This window comes from Parasteatoda tepidariorum, chromosome 1 (genome assembly GCF_982258835.1).
Source record: "Parasteatoda tepidariorum strain Cologne lab strain chromosome 1, Ptep-v5.0, whole genome shotgun sequence".
NCBI lineage: Eukaryota > Metazoa > Arthropoda > Arachnida > Araneae > Theridiidae > Parasteatoda > Parasteatoda tepidariorum.
This window is the reverse complement of record NC_141755.1, coordinates 111,479,793-111,491,982: the sequence shown is the minus strand read 5'-3', so window position 1 is coordinate 111,491,982 and position 12,190 is coordinate 111,479,793. Positions and strand designations below refer to the sequence as shown.

Below are 12,190 nucleotides of genomic sequence, written 5' to 3'. Positions count from 1 at the left end.
ACCATGAAAGGAAGGGAAAAGAAGAAAGTTATCCGATTGCTGTAAAATTTCTTTTCAGGTATTGTAAAATGTATTTCCAATACTTGCCTCATTCAAGCCATGTTATATCATTTAACTTTGATGTGTAATGCAAGGTATGTGTTTTCTCTTTGATAGGGTTTGGAATGGAACGAGAAGTGGAATGAAATCAGATGTAATGAGAGGAATCTCGAAATAGAAGTGAATGAAAGAAAAGAGTAACGATATGAAAGGAAGGAAAAAGAAGAAAGTTTTCCGATTGCTGTAAAATATCTTTTCAGGTATTGTAAAATGTATTTACAATACTTGCATCATTCAAGCCATGTTATATCATTTAATTTTGGTGTGTAATGCAAGGAATGTGTTTTCTCTTTGATAGGGTTCGGAATGGAACGAGAAGTGGAATGGAATCAGATGTAATGAGAGGAATCTCGAAATAGAAGTGGATGAAAGAAAAGAGAAACATCATGAAAGGAAGGGAAAAGAAGAAAGTTTTCCGATTGTTGTAAAATTTCTTTTCAGGTATTTCAAAATGTATTTACAATACTTGCATTATTCAAGCCATGTTATATCATTTAACTTTGGTGTGTAATGCAAGGTATGTATTTTCTCTTTGATAGGGTTCGGAATGGAACGAGACGTGGAATGGAATCAGATGTAATGAGAGGAATCTCTTAATAGAAGTGGATGAAAGAAAAGAGAAACACCATGAAAGGAAGGGAAAAGAAGAAAGCTTTCCGATTGCTGTAAAATTTCTTTTCAGGTATTGTAAAATGTATTTACAATACTTGCCTCATTCAAGCCATGTTATATCATTTAACTTTGGTGTGTAATGCAAGGTATTTGTTTTCTCTTTGATAGGGTTCGGAATGGAACGAGAAGTGGTGTGGAATCAGATGTAATGAGAGGAATCTCTTAATAGAAGTGGATGAAAGAAAAGAGAAACACCATGAAAGGAAGGGAAAAGAAGAATGTTTTTCGATTGCAGCAAAATTTTATTTCAGGTATTGTAAAATGTATTTACAATACTTGCATCATTCAAGCCATGTTATATCATTTAACATTGATGTGTAATGCAAGGTATGTGTTTTCTCTTTGATAGGGTTTGGAATGGAACGAGAAGTGGAATGGAATCAGATGTAATGAGAGGAATCTCGAAATAGAAGTGGATGAAAGAAAAGAGAAACACCATGAAAGGTAGGGAAAAGAAGAAAGCTTTCCAATTGCTGTAAAATTTCTTTTCAGGTATTGTAAAATGTATTTACAATTATTGCATCATTCAAGCCATGTTATATCATTTAACTTTGATGTGTAACGCAAGGTATGTGTTTTCTCTTTGATAGGGTTCGCAATGGAACGAGAAGAGGAATGGAATCAGATGTAATGAGAGGAATCTCGAAATAGAAGTGGATGAAAGAAAAGAGAAACACCATGCAGGGAAGGGAAAAGAAGAAAGTTTTCCGATTGCTGTAAAATTTCTTTTCAGGTAATGTAAAATGTATTTACTATACTTGCATCATTCAAGCCATGTTATATCATTTAACTTTGGTGTGTAATGCAAGGTATGTGTTTTCTCTTTGATAGGGTTCGGAATGGAACGAGAATTGGAATGGAATCAGATGTAATGAGAGGAATCTCGAAATAGAAGTGGATGAAAGAAAAGAGAAACACCATGAAAGGAAGGGAAAAGAAGAAAGTTTTCCGACTGCTGTAAAATTTCTTTTCAGGTATTGGAAAATGTATTTACAATACTTGCATCATTCAAGCCATGTTATATCATTTAACTTTGATGTGTAGTGCAAGGTATGTATTTTCTCTTTGATAGGGTTCGGAATGGAACGAGAAGTGGAATGGAATCAGATGTAATGAGAGGAATCTCGAAATAGAAGTGAATGAAAGAAAAGAGTAACTATATGAAAGGAAGGGAAAGAAGAATGTTTTTCGATTGCAGCAAAATTTTATTTCAGGTATTGTAAAATGGATTTACAATACTTGCATCATTCAAGCCATGTTATATCATTTAACTTTGGTGTGTAGTGCAAGGTATGTTTTTTCTCTTTGATAGGGTTTGGAATGGAACGAGAAGTGGAATGGAATCAGATGTAATGAGAGGAATCTCGAAATAGAAGTGGATGAAAAAAAAGAGAAACACCATGAAAGGAAGGGAAAAGAAGAAAGCTTTCCGATTGCTGTAAAATTTCTTTTCAGGTATTGTAAAATGTATTTACAATACTTGCATCATTCAAGCCATGTTATATCATTTAACTTTGATGTGTTTTGCAAGGTATGTGATTTCTCTTTGATAGGGATCGGAATGGAACGAGAAGTTGAAAGGAATCAGATGTAATGAGAGGAATCTCAAAATAGAAGTGGATGAAAGAAAAGAGAAACACCATGAAAGGAAGGGAAAAGAAGAAAGTTTTCCGACTGCTGTAAAATTTCTTTTCAGGTATTGTAAAATGTATTTACAATACTTGCATCATTCAAGCCATGTTATATCATTTAACTTTGATGTGTAATGCAAGGTATGTGTTTACTCTTTGATAGGGATTGGACTGGAACGAGAAGTGGAATGGAATCAGATGTAATGCGAGGAATCTCGAATTAGTAGTGGATGAAAGAAAAGAGAAACACCATAAAAGGAAGGGAAAAGAAGAACGTTTTTCGATTGCAGCAAAATTTTATTTCAGGTATTGTAAAATGTATTTACAATACTTGCATCATTCAAGCCATGTTATATCATTTAACTTTGATGAGTAATGCAAGGTAAGGTATGTGTTTTCTCTTTGATAGGGTTCGGAATGGAACGAGAAGTGGAATGGAATCAGATGTAATGAGAGGAATCTCTTAATCGAAGTGGATGAAAGAAAAGAGGAACACCATGAAAGGAAGGGAAAAGAAGAATGTTTTTCGATTGCAGCAAAATTTTATTTCAGGTATTGTAAAATGTATTTATAATACTTGCATCATTCAAGCCATGTTATATCATTTAACATTGATGTGTAATGCAAGGTATGTGTTTTCTCTTTGACAGGGTTTGGAATGGAACGGGAAGTGGAATGGAATCAGATGTAATGAGAAGAATCTCGAAATAGAAGTGGATGAAAGAAAAGAGAAACACCATGAAAGGAAGGGAAAAGAAGATAGCTTTCCAATTGCTGTAAAATTTCTTTTCAGGTATTGTAAAATGTATTTACAATTATTGCATCATTCAAGCCATGTTATATCATTTAACTTTGATGTGTAATGTAAGGTATGTGTTTTCTCTTAGATAGGGTTCGGAATGGAACGAGAAGTGGAATGGAATCAGATGTAATGAGAGGAATCTCTTAATAGAAGTGGATGAAAGAAAAGAGAAACACCATGAAAGGAAGGGTAAAGAAGAAAGTTTGCCGATTGCTGTAAAATTTCTTTTCAGGTATTGTAAAATGTATTTATAATTCTTGCATCATTCAAGCCATGTTATATCATTTAACTTTGATGTGTAATGCAAGGTATGTGTTTTCTCTTTGATAGGGATTGGACTGGAACGAGAAGAGGAATGGAATCAGATGTAATGCGAGGAATCTCGAAATAGAAGTGGATGAAAGAAAAGAGAAACACCATGCAGGGAAGGGAAAAGAAGAAAGTTTTCCGATTGCTGAAAAATTTCTTTTCAGGTAATGTAAAATGTATTTACTATACTTGCATCATTCAAGCCATGTTATATCATTTAACTTTGATGTGTAATACAAGGTATGTGTTTTCTCTTTGATAAGGATTGGACTGGAACGAGAAGTGGAATGGAATCAGACTTAATGCGAGGAATCTCGAAATAGAAGTGGATGAAAGAAAAGAGAAACACCATGAAAGGAAGGAAAAAGAAGAAAGTTTTCCGACTGCTGTAAAATTTCTTTTCAGGTATTGTAAAATGTATTTACAATACTTGCATCATTCAAGCCATGTTATATCATTTAACTTTGATGTGTAATACAAGGTATGTGTTTTCTCTTTGATAAGGATTGGACTGGAACGAGAAGTGGAATGGAATCAGATGTAATGCGAGGAATCTCGAAATAGAAGTGGATGAAAGAAGAGAGAAACTCCATGAAAGGAAGGGAAAAGAAGAAGGTTTTCCGATTGCTGTAAAATTTCTTTTCAGGTATTGTAAAATGAATTTACAATACTTGCATCATTCTAGCGATGTTATATCATTTAACTTTGATGTGTTTTGCAAGGTATGTGATTTCTCTTTGATAGGGTTCGGAATGGAACGAGAAGTGGAAGGGAATCAGATGTAATGAGAGGAATCTCGAAATAGAAGTGGATGAAAGAAAAGAGAAACACCATGCAGGGAAGGGAAAAGAAGAAAGTTTTCCGATTGCTGTAAAATTTCTTTTCAGGTATTGTAAAATGTATTTACAATACTTGCATCATTCATGCCATGTTATATCATTTAACTTTGGTGTGTAATGCAAGGTATGTGTTTTCTCTTTGATAGGGTTCGGAATGGAACGAGAAGTGGAATGGAATCAGATGTAATTAGAGGAATCTCGAAATAGAAGTGGATGAAAGAAAAGAGAAGCACCATGAAAGGAAGAAAAAAGAATAATGTTTTCCGATTGCAGAAAAATTTCTTTTCAGGTATTGTAAAATGTATTTACAATACTTGCATCATTCAAGCCATGTTATATCATTTAACTTTGATGAGTAATGCAAGGTAAGGTATGTGTGTTCTCTTTGATAGGGTTCGGAATGGAACGAGAAGTGGAATGGAATCAGATGTAATGAGAGGAATCTCTTAATCGAAGTGGATGAAAGAAAAGAGGAACACCATGAAAGGAAGGGAAAAGAAGAATGTTTTTCGATTGCAGCAAAATTTTATTTCAGGTATTGTAAAATGTATTTATAATACTTGCATCATTCAAGCCATGTTATATCATTTAACATTGATGTGTAATGCAAGGTATGTGTTTTCTCTTTGACAGGGTTTGGAATGGAACGAGAAGTGGAATGGAATCAGATGTAATGAGAAGAATCTCGAAATAGAAGTGGATGAAAGAAAAGAGAAACACCATGAAAGGAAGGGAAAAGAAGATAGCTTTACAATTGCTGTAAAATTTCTTTTCAGGTATTGTAAAATGTATTTACAATTATTGCATCATTCAAGCCATGTTATATCATTTAACTTTGATGTGTAATGTAAGGTATGTGTTTTCTCTTAGATAGGGTTCGGAATGGAACGAGAAGTGGAATGGAATCAGATGTAATGAGAGGAATCTCTTAATAGAAGTGGATGAAAGAAAAGAGAAACACCATGAAAGGAAGGGTAAAGAAGAAAGTTTGCCGATTGCTGTAAAATTTCTTTTCAGGTATTGTAAAATGTATTTATAATTCTTGCATCATTCAAGCCATGTTATATCATTTAACTTTGATGTGTAATGCAAGGTATGTGTTTTCTCTTTGATAGGGATTGGACTGGAACGAGAAGAGGAATGGAATCAGATGTAATGCGAGGAATCTCGAAATAGAAGTGGATGAAAGAAAAGAGAAACTCCATGCAGGGAAGGGAAAAGAAGAAAGTTTTCCGATTGCTGAAAAATTTCTTTTCAGTTAATGTAAAATGTATTTACTATACTTGCATCATTCAAGCCATGTTATATCATTTAACTTTGATGTGTAATACAAGGTATGTGTTTTCTCTTTGATAAGGATTGGACTGGAACGAGAAGTGGAATAGAATCAGATGTAATGCGAGGAATCTCGAAATAGAAGTGGATGAAAGAAAAGAGAAACACCATGAAAGGAAGGGAAAAGAAGAAAGTTTTCCGACTGCTGTAAAATTTCTTTTCAGGTATTGTAAAATGTATTTACAATACTTGCATCATTCAAGCCATGTTATATCATTTAACTTTGATGTGTAATACAAGGTATGTGTTTTCTCTTTGATAAGGATTGGACTGGAACGAGAAGTGGAATGGAATCAGATGTAATGCGAGGAATCTCGAAATAGAAGTGGATGAAAGAAAAGAGAAACTCCATGAAAGGAAGGGAAAAGGAGAAGGTTTTCCGATTGCTGTAAAATTTCTTTTCAGGTATTGTAAAATGAATTTACAATACTTGCATCATTCTAGCGATGTTATATCATTTAACTTTGATGTGTTTTGCAAGGTATGTGATTTCTCTTTGATAGGGTTCGGAATGGAACGAGAAGTGGATGGGAATCAGATGTAATGAGAGGAATCTCGAAATAGAAGTGGATGAAAGAAAAGAGAAACACCATGCAGGGAAGGGAAAAGAAGAAAGTTTTCCGATTGCTGTAAAATTTCTTTTCAGGTATTGTAAAATGTATTTACAATACTTGCATCATTCATGCCATGTTATATCATTTAACTTTGGTGTGTAATGCAAGGTATGTGTTTTCTCTTTGATAGGGTTCGGAATGTAACGAGAAGTGGAATGGAATCAGATGTAATGAGAGGAATCTCGAAATAGCAGTGGATGAAAGAAAAGAGAACCACCATGAAAGGAAGGGAAAAGAAGAAAGTTTTCCGATTGCTGTAAAATTTCTTTTCAGGTATTGTAAAATGTATTTACAATACTTGCATCATTGAAGCCATGTTATATCATTTAACTTTGATGTGTAATGCAAGGTATGTGTTTTCTCTTTGATAGGGTTCGGAATGGAAAGAGAAGTGGAATGGAATCAGATGTAATGAGAGGATCCTCGAAATTGAAGTGGATGAAAGAAAAGAGAAACACCATGAAAGGAAGGGAAAAGAAGAAGGTTTTCCGATTGCTGTAAAATTTCTTTTCAGGTATTGTAAAATGTATTTACAATACTTGCATCATTCTAGCGATGTTATATCATTTAACTTTGATGCGTAATGCAAGGTATGTGTTTTCTCTTTGATAGGGTTTAGAATGGAACGAGAAGTGGAATGGAATCAGATGTAATGAGAGGAATCTCTTAATAGAAGTGGATGAAAGAAAGAGAAACACCATGAAAGGAAGGGTAAAGAAGAAAGTTTGCCGATTGCTGAAAAATTTCTTTTCAGGTATTGTAAAATGTATTTACTATACTTGCATCATTCAAGCCATGTTATATCATTTAACTTTGGTGTGTAATGCAAGGTATGTGTTTTCTCTTTTATAGGGTTCGGAATGGAACGAGAATTGGAATGGAATCAGATGTAATAAGAAGAATCTCATTAGAAGTGGATAAAAGAAAAGAGAAACACCATGAAAGGAAGGGTAAAGAAGAAAGTTTGCCGATTGCTGTAAAATTTCTTTTCAGGTATTGTAAAATGTATTTACGATACTTGCATCATTCAAGCCATGTTATATCATTTAACTTTGATGTGTAATACAAGGTATGTGTTTTCTCTTTGATAAGGATTGGACTGGAACGAGAAGTGGAATGGAATCAGATGTAATGCGAGGAATCTCGAAATAGAAGTGGATGAAAGAAAAGAGAAACTCCATGAAAGGAAGGGAAAAGAAGAAGGTTTTCCGATTGCTGTAAAATTTCTTTTCAGGTATTGTAAAATGAATTTACAATACTTGCATCATTCTAGCGATGTTATATCATTTAACTTTGATGTGTTTTGCAAGGTATGTGATTTCTCTTTGATAGGGTACGGAATGGAACGAGAAGTGGAAGGGAATCAGATGTAATGAGAGGAATCTCGAAATAGAAGTGGATGAAAGAAAAGAGAAACACCATGCAGGGAAGGGAAAAGAAGAAAGTTTTCCGATTGCTGTAAAATTTCTTTTCAGGTATTGTAAAATGTATTTACAATACTTGCATCATTCATGCCATGTTATATTATTTAACTTTGGTGTGTAATGCAAGGTATGTGTTTTCTCTTTGATAGGGTTCGGAATGGAACTAGAAGTGGAATGGAATCAGATGTAATGAGAGGAATCTCGAAATAGAAGTGGATGAAAGAAAAGAGAAACACCATGAAAGGAAGGGAAAAGAAGAAAGTTTTCCGATTGCTGTAAAATTTCTTTTCAGGTATTGTAAAATGTATTTACAATACTTGCATCATTCATGCCATGATATATCATTTAACTTTGGTGTGTAATGCAAGGTATGTGTTTTCTCTTTGATAGGGTTCGGAATGGAACGAGAAGTGGAATGGAATCAGATGTAATGAGAGGAATCTCGAAATAGAAGTGGATGAAAGAAAAGAGAAGCACCATGAAAGGAAGGAAAAAGAATAATGTTTTCCGATTGCAGAAAAATTTCTTTTCAGGTATTGTAAAATGTATTTACAATACTTGCATCATTCAAGCCATGTTATATCATTTAACTTTGATGTATAATGCAAGGTATGTGTTTTCTCTTTGATAGGGTTCGGAATGGAACGAGAAGAGGAATGGAATCAGATGTAATGAGAAGAATCTCGAAATAGAAGTGGATGAAAGAAAAGAGAAACACCATGAAAGGAAGGGAAAAGAAGAAAGTTTTCCGATTGCTGTAAAATTTCTTTTCAGGTATTGTAAAATGTATTTACAATACTTGCATCATTCATGCCATGTTATATCATTTAACTTTGGTGTGTAATGCAAGGTATGTGTTTTCTCTTTGATAGGGTTCGGAATGGAACGAGAAGTGGAATGGAATCAGATGTAATGAGAGGAATCTCGAAATAGCAGTGGATGAAAGAAAAGAGAACCACCATGAAAGGAAGGGTAAAGAAGAAAGTTTGCCGATTGCTGTAAAATTTCTTTTCAGGTATTGTAAAATGTATTTATAATTCTTGCATCATTCAAGCCATGTTATATCATTTAACTTTGATGTGTAATGCAAGGTATGTGTTTTCTCTTTGATAGGGATTGGACTGGAACGAGAAGAGGAATGGAATCAGATGTAATGCGAGGAATCTCGAAATAGAAGTGGATGAAAGAAAAGAGAAACACCATGCAGGGAAGGGAAAAGAAGAAAGTTTTCCGATTGCTGAAAAATTTCTTTTCAGGTAATGTAAAATGTATTTACTATACTTGCATCATTCAAGCCATGTTATATCATTTAACTTTGGTGTGTAATGCAAGGTATGTGTTTTCTCTTTGATAAGGTTCGGAATGGAACGAGAATTGGAATGGAATCAGATGTAATAAGAAGAATCTCATTAGAAGTGGATAAAAGAAAAGAGAAACACCATGAAAGGAAGGGTAAAGAAGAAAGTTTGCCGATTGCTGTAAAATTTCTTTTCAGGTATTGTAAAATGTATTTACGATACTTGCATCATTCAAGCCATGTTATATTATTTAACTTTGATGTGTAATGCAAGGTATGCGTTTTCTCTTTGATAAGGATTGGACTGGAACGAGAAGTGGAATGGAATCAGATGTAATGAGAGGAATCTCGAAATAGAAGTGGATGAAAGAAAAGAGAAACACCATGAAAGGAAGGGAAAAGAAGAAAGTTTTCCGACTGCTGTAAAATTTCTTTTCAGGTATTGTAAATTGTATTTACAATACTTGCAACATTCAAGCCATGTTATATCATTTAACTTTGATGTGTAATACAAGGTATGTGTTTTCTCTTTGATAAGGATTGGACTGGAACGAGAAGTGGAATGGAATCAGATGTAATGAGAGGAATCTCGAAATAGAAGTGGATGAAAGAAAAGAGAAACACCATGCAGGGAAGGGAAAAGAAGAAAGTTTTCCGATTGCTGTAAAATTTCTTTTCAGGTATTGTAAAATGTATTTACAATACTTGCATCATTCATGCCATGTTATATCATTTAACTTTGGTGTGTAATGCAAGGTATGTGTTTTCTCTTTGATAGGGTTCGGAATGGAACGAGAAGTGAAATGGAATCAGATGTAATGAGAGGAATCTCGAAATAGAAGTGGATGAAAGAAAAGAGAAACACCATGAAAGGAAGGGAAAAGAAGAAAGTTTTCCGATTGCTGTAAAATTTCTTTTCAGGTATTGTAAAATGTATTTACAATACTTGCATCATTCATGCCATGATATATCATTTAACTTTGGTGTGTAATGCAAGGTATGTGTTTTCTCTTTGATAGGGTTCGGAATGGAACGAGAAGTGGAATGGAATCAGATGTAATGAGAGGAATCTCGAAATAGAAGTGGATGAAAGAAAAGAGAAGCACCATGAAAGGAAGGAAAAAGAATAATGTTTTCCGATTGCAGAAAAATTTCTTTTCAGGTATTGTAAAATGTATTTACAATACTTGCATCATTCAAGCCATGTTATATCATTTAACTTTGATGTATAATGCAAGGTATGTGTTTTCTCTTTGATAGGGATCGGAATGGAACGAGAAGAGGAATGGAATCAGATGTAATGAGAAGAATCTCGAAATAGAAGTGGATGAAAGAAAAGAGAAACACCATGAAAGGAAGGGAAAAGAAGAAAGTTTTCCGATTGCTGTAAAATTTCTTTTCAGGTATTGTAAAATGTATTTACAATACTTGCATCATTCATGCCATGTTATATTATTTAACTTTGGTGTGTAATGCAAGGTATGTGTTTTCTCTTTGATAGGGTTCGGAATGGAATGAGAAGTGGAATGGAATCAGATGTAATGAGAGGAATCTCGAAATAGCAGTGGATGAAAGAAAAGAGAACCACCATGAAAGGAAGGGAAAAGAAGAAAGTTTTCCGATTGCTGTAAAATTTCTTTTCAGGTATTGTAAAATGTATTTACAATACTTGCATCATTGAAGCCATGTTATATCATTTAACTTTGATGTGTAATGCAAGGTATGTGTTTTCTCTTTGATAGGGTTCGGAATGGAAAGAGAAGTGGAATGGAATCAGATGTAATGAGAGGATCCTCGAAATTGAAGTGGATGAAAGAAAAGAGAAACACCATGAAAGGAAGGGAAAAGAAGAAGGTTTTCCGATAGCTGTAAAATTTCTTTTCAGGTATTGTAAAATGTATTTACAATACTTGCATCATTCTAGCGATGTTATATCATTTAACTTTGATGCGTAATGCAAGGTATGTGTTTTCTCTTTGATAGGTTTCGGAATGGAACTAGAAGTGGAATGGAATCAGATGTAATAAGAAGAATCTCGAATTAGAAGTGGATGAAAGAAAAGAGAAACACCATGAAAGGAAGGGAAAAGAAGAAAGTTTTCCGATTGCTGTAAAATTTCTTTTCAGGTATTGTAAAATGTATTTACAATACTTGCATCGTTCAAGCCATGTTATATCATTTAACTTTGATGTGTAATGCAAGGTATGTGTTTTCTCTTACATAGGGTTCGGAATGGAACGAGAAGTGGAATGGAATCAGATGTAATGAGAGGAATCTCGAAATAGAAGTGGATGAAAGAAAAGAGAAACACCATGAAAGGAAGGGAAAAGAAGAAATTTTTCCGATTGCTCAAAAATTTCTTTTCAGGTATTGTAAAATGTATTTACAATACTTGCATCATTCAAGCCATGTTATATCATTTAACTTTGATGTGAAATGCAAGGTATGTGTTTTCTCTTAGATAGGATACGGAATGGAACGAGAAGTGGAATGGAATCAGATGTAATGAGAGGAATCTCGAAATAGAAGTGGATGAAAGAAAAGAGAAACACCATGAAATGAAGAGAAAGGAAGAAAGTTTTCCGATAGCTGAAAAATTTCTTTTCAGGTATTGTAAAATGTATTTACAATACTCGCATCATTCAAGCCATGTTATATCATTTAACTTTGATCTGTAATGCAAGGTATGTGTTTTCTCTTTGATAGGGTTCGGAATGGAACGAGAAGTGGAATGGAATCAGATGTAATGAGTGGAATCTCGAAATAGAAGTGGATGAAAGAAAAGAGAAACACCATGAAAGGAAGGGAAAAGAAGAAAGTTTTCCGATTGCTGAAAAATTTCTTTTCAGGTATTGTAAAATGTATTTACAATACTTGCATCATTCAAGCCATGTTATATCATTTAACTTTGATGTGTAATGCAAGGTATGTGCTTTCTCTTTGATAGGGATTGGAATGGAACGAGAAGTGGAATGGAATCAGATGTAATGAGAGGAATCTCGAAATAGAAGTGGATGAAAGAAAAGAGAAACACCATGAAATGAAGAGAAAGGAAGAAAGTTTTCCGATTGCTGAAAAATTTCTTTTCAGGTATTGTAAAATGTATTTACAATACTCGCATCATTCAAGCCATGTTATATCATTTAACTTTGATCAGTAATGCAAGGT

At 33.9% G+C, this 12,190-nt stretch overlaps 1 protein-coding gene and 3 long non-coding RNA genes across 12 annotated transcripts in view; all 4 read left to right on the top strand.

The window, feature by feature from the left end:
* The window catches only part of LOC147816722 (uncharacterized), a 65,336-nt gene extending 64,078 nt beyond the window's left edge, over positions 1-1,258 (top strand). Inside the window, exons 3-4 of one of the 2 annotated variants that reach the window (XR_015428830.1) lie at positions 944-1,022; positions 1,121-1,258. This is a non-coding gene — a long non-coding RNA (uncharacterized LOC147816722). Of the gene's footprint in view, positions 1-614; positions 782-943; positions 1,023-1,120 lie in introns of those variants that run through there. The other variant, XR_015428833.1, reaches the window with a different exon arrangement.
* A 107-nt stretch (positions 1,259-1,365) lies between these two features.
* On the top strand, positions 1,366-8,976 carry LOC147816720 (uncharacterized). Of its 8 annotated transcripts, XR_015428826.1 has the most exons (5): positions 1,813-1,985; positions 2,084-2,226; positions 3,294-3,677; positions 4,258-4,400; positions 5,227-5,543. It is a non-coding gene; the product is annotated as an uncharacterized LOC147816720 (long non-coding RNA). The 8 variants fall into 8 exon arrangements; XR_015428822.1 differs by lacking the exon at positions 3,294-3,677 and having other exon boundaries at positions 1,817-1,985; XR_015428828.1 differs by lacking the exons at positions 1,813-1,985; positions 2,084-2,226 and adding an exon at positions 2,802-2,954.
* Positions 6,195-6,574, top strand: LOC147816721 (uncharacterized). The gene is made up of 2 exons (XR_015428836.1): positions 6,195-6,333; positions 6,432-6,574. It is a non-coding gene; the product is annotated as an uncharacterized LOC147816721 (long non-coding RNA).
* A 128-nt stretch (positions 8,977-9,104) lies between the features above and the next one.
* Positions 9,105-11,366, top strand: LOC147816719 (uncharacterized). Its single transcript, XM_087157256.1, has 3 exons — positions 9,105-9,203; positions 10,765-10,907; positions 11,247-11,366. The coding sequence occupies exons 1-3, from the start codon at positions 9,105-9,107 to the stop codon at positions 11,305-11,307; spliced, it is 303 nt and encodes a 100-aa protein (XP_087013382.1). The 3' UTR covers positions 11,308-11,366.
* The last annotated feature ends 824 nt before the right edge of the window (positions 11,367-12,190 follow it).

Excerpts from the sequence above, each read along its gene's own strand:
- LOC147816719 (XM_087157256.1), top strand. The coding sequence starts at position 9,105 with ATGGAATCAGATGTAATAAGAAGAATCTCATTAGAAGTGGATAAAAGA. Across the intron at positions 9,204-10,764 it reads AAGAAAGTTTGCCGATTGCT|GGTTCGGAATGGAAAGAGAA; the intron begins GTAAAATTTCTT and ends TCTCTTTGATAG. Across the intron at positions 10,908-11,246 it reads GCTGTAAAATTTCTTTTCAG|GGTTCGGAATGGAACGAGAA; the intron begins GTATTGTAAAAT and ends TCTCTTACATAG.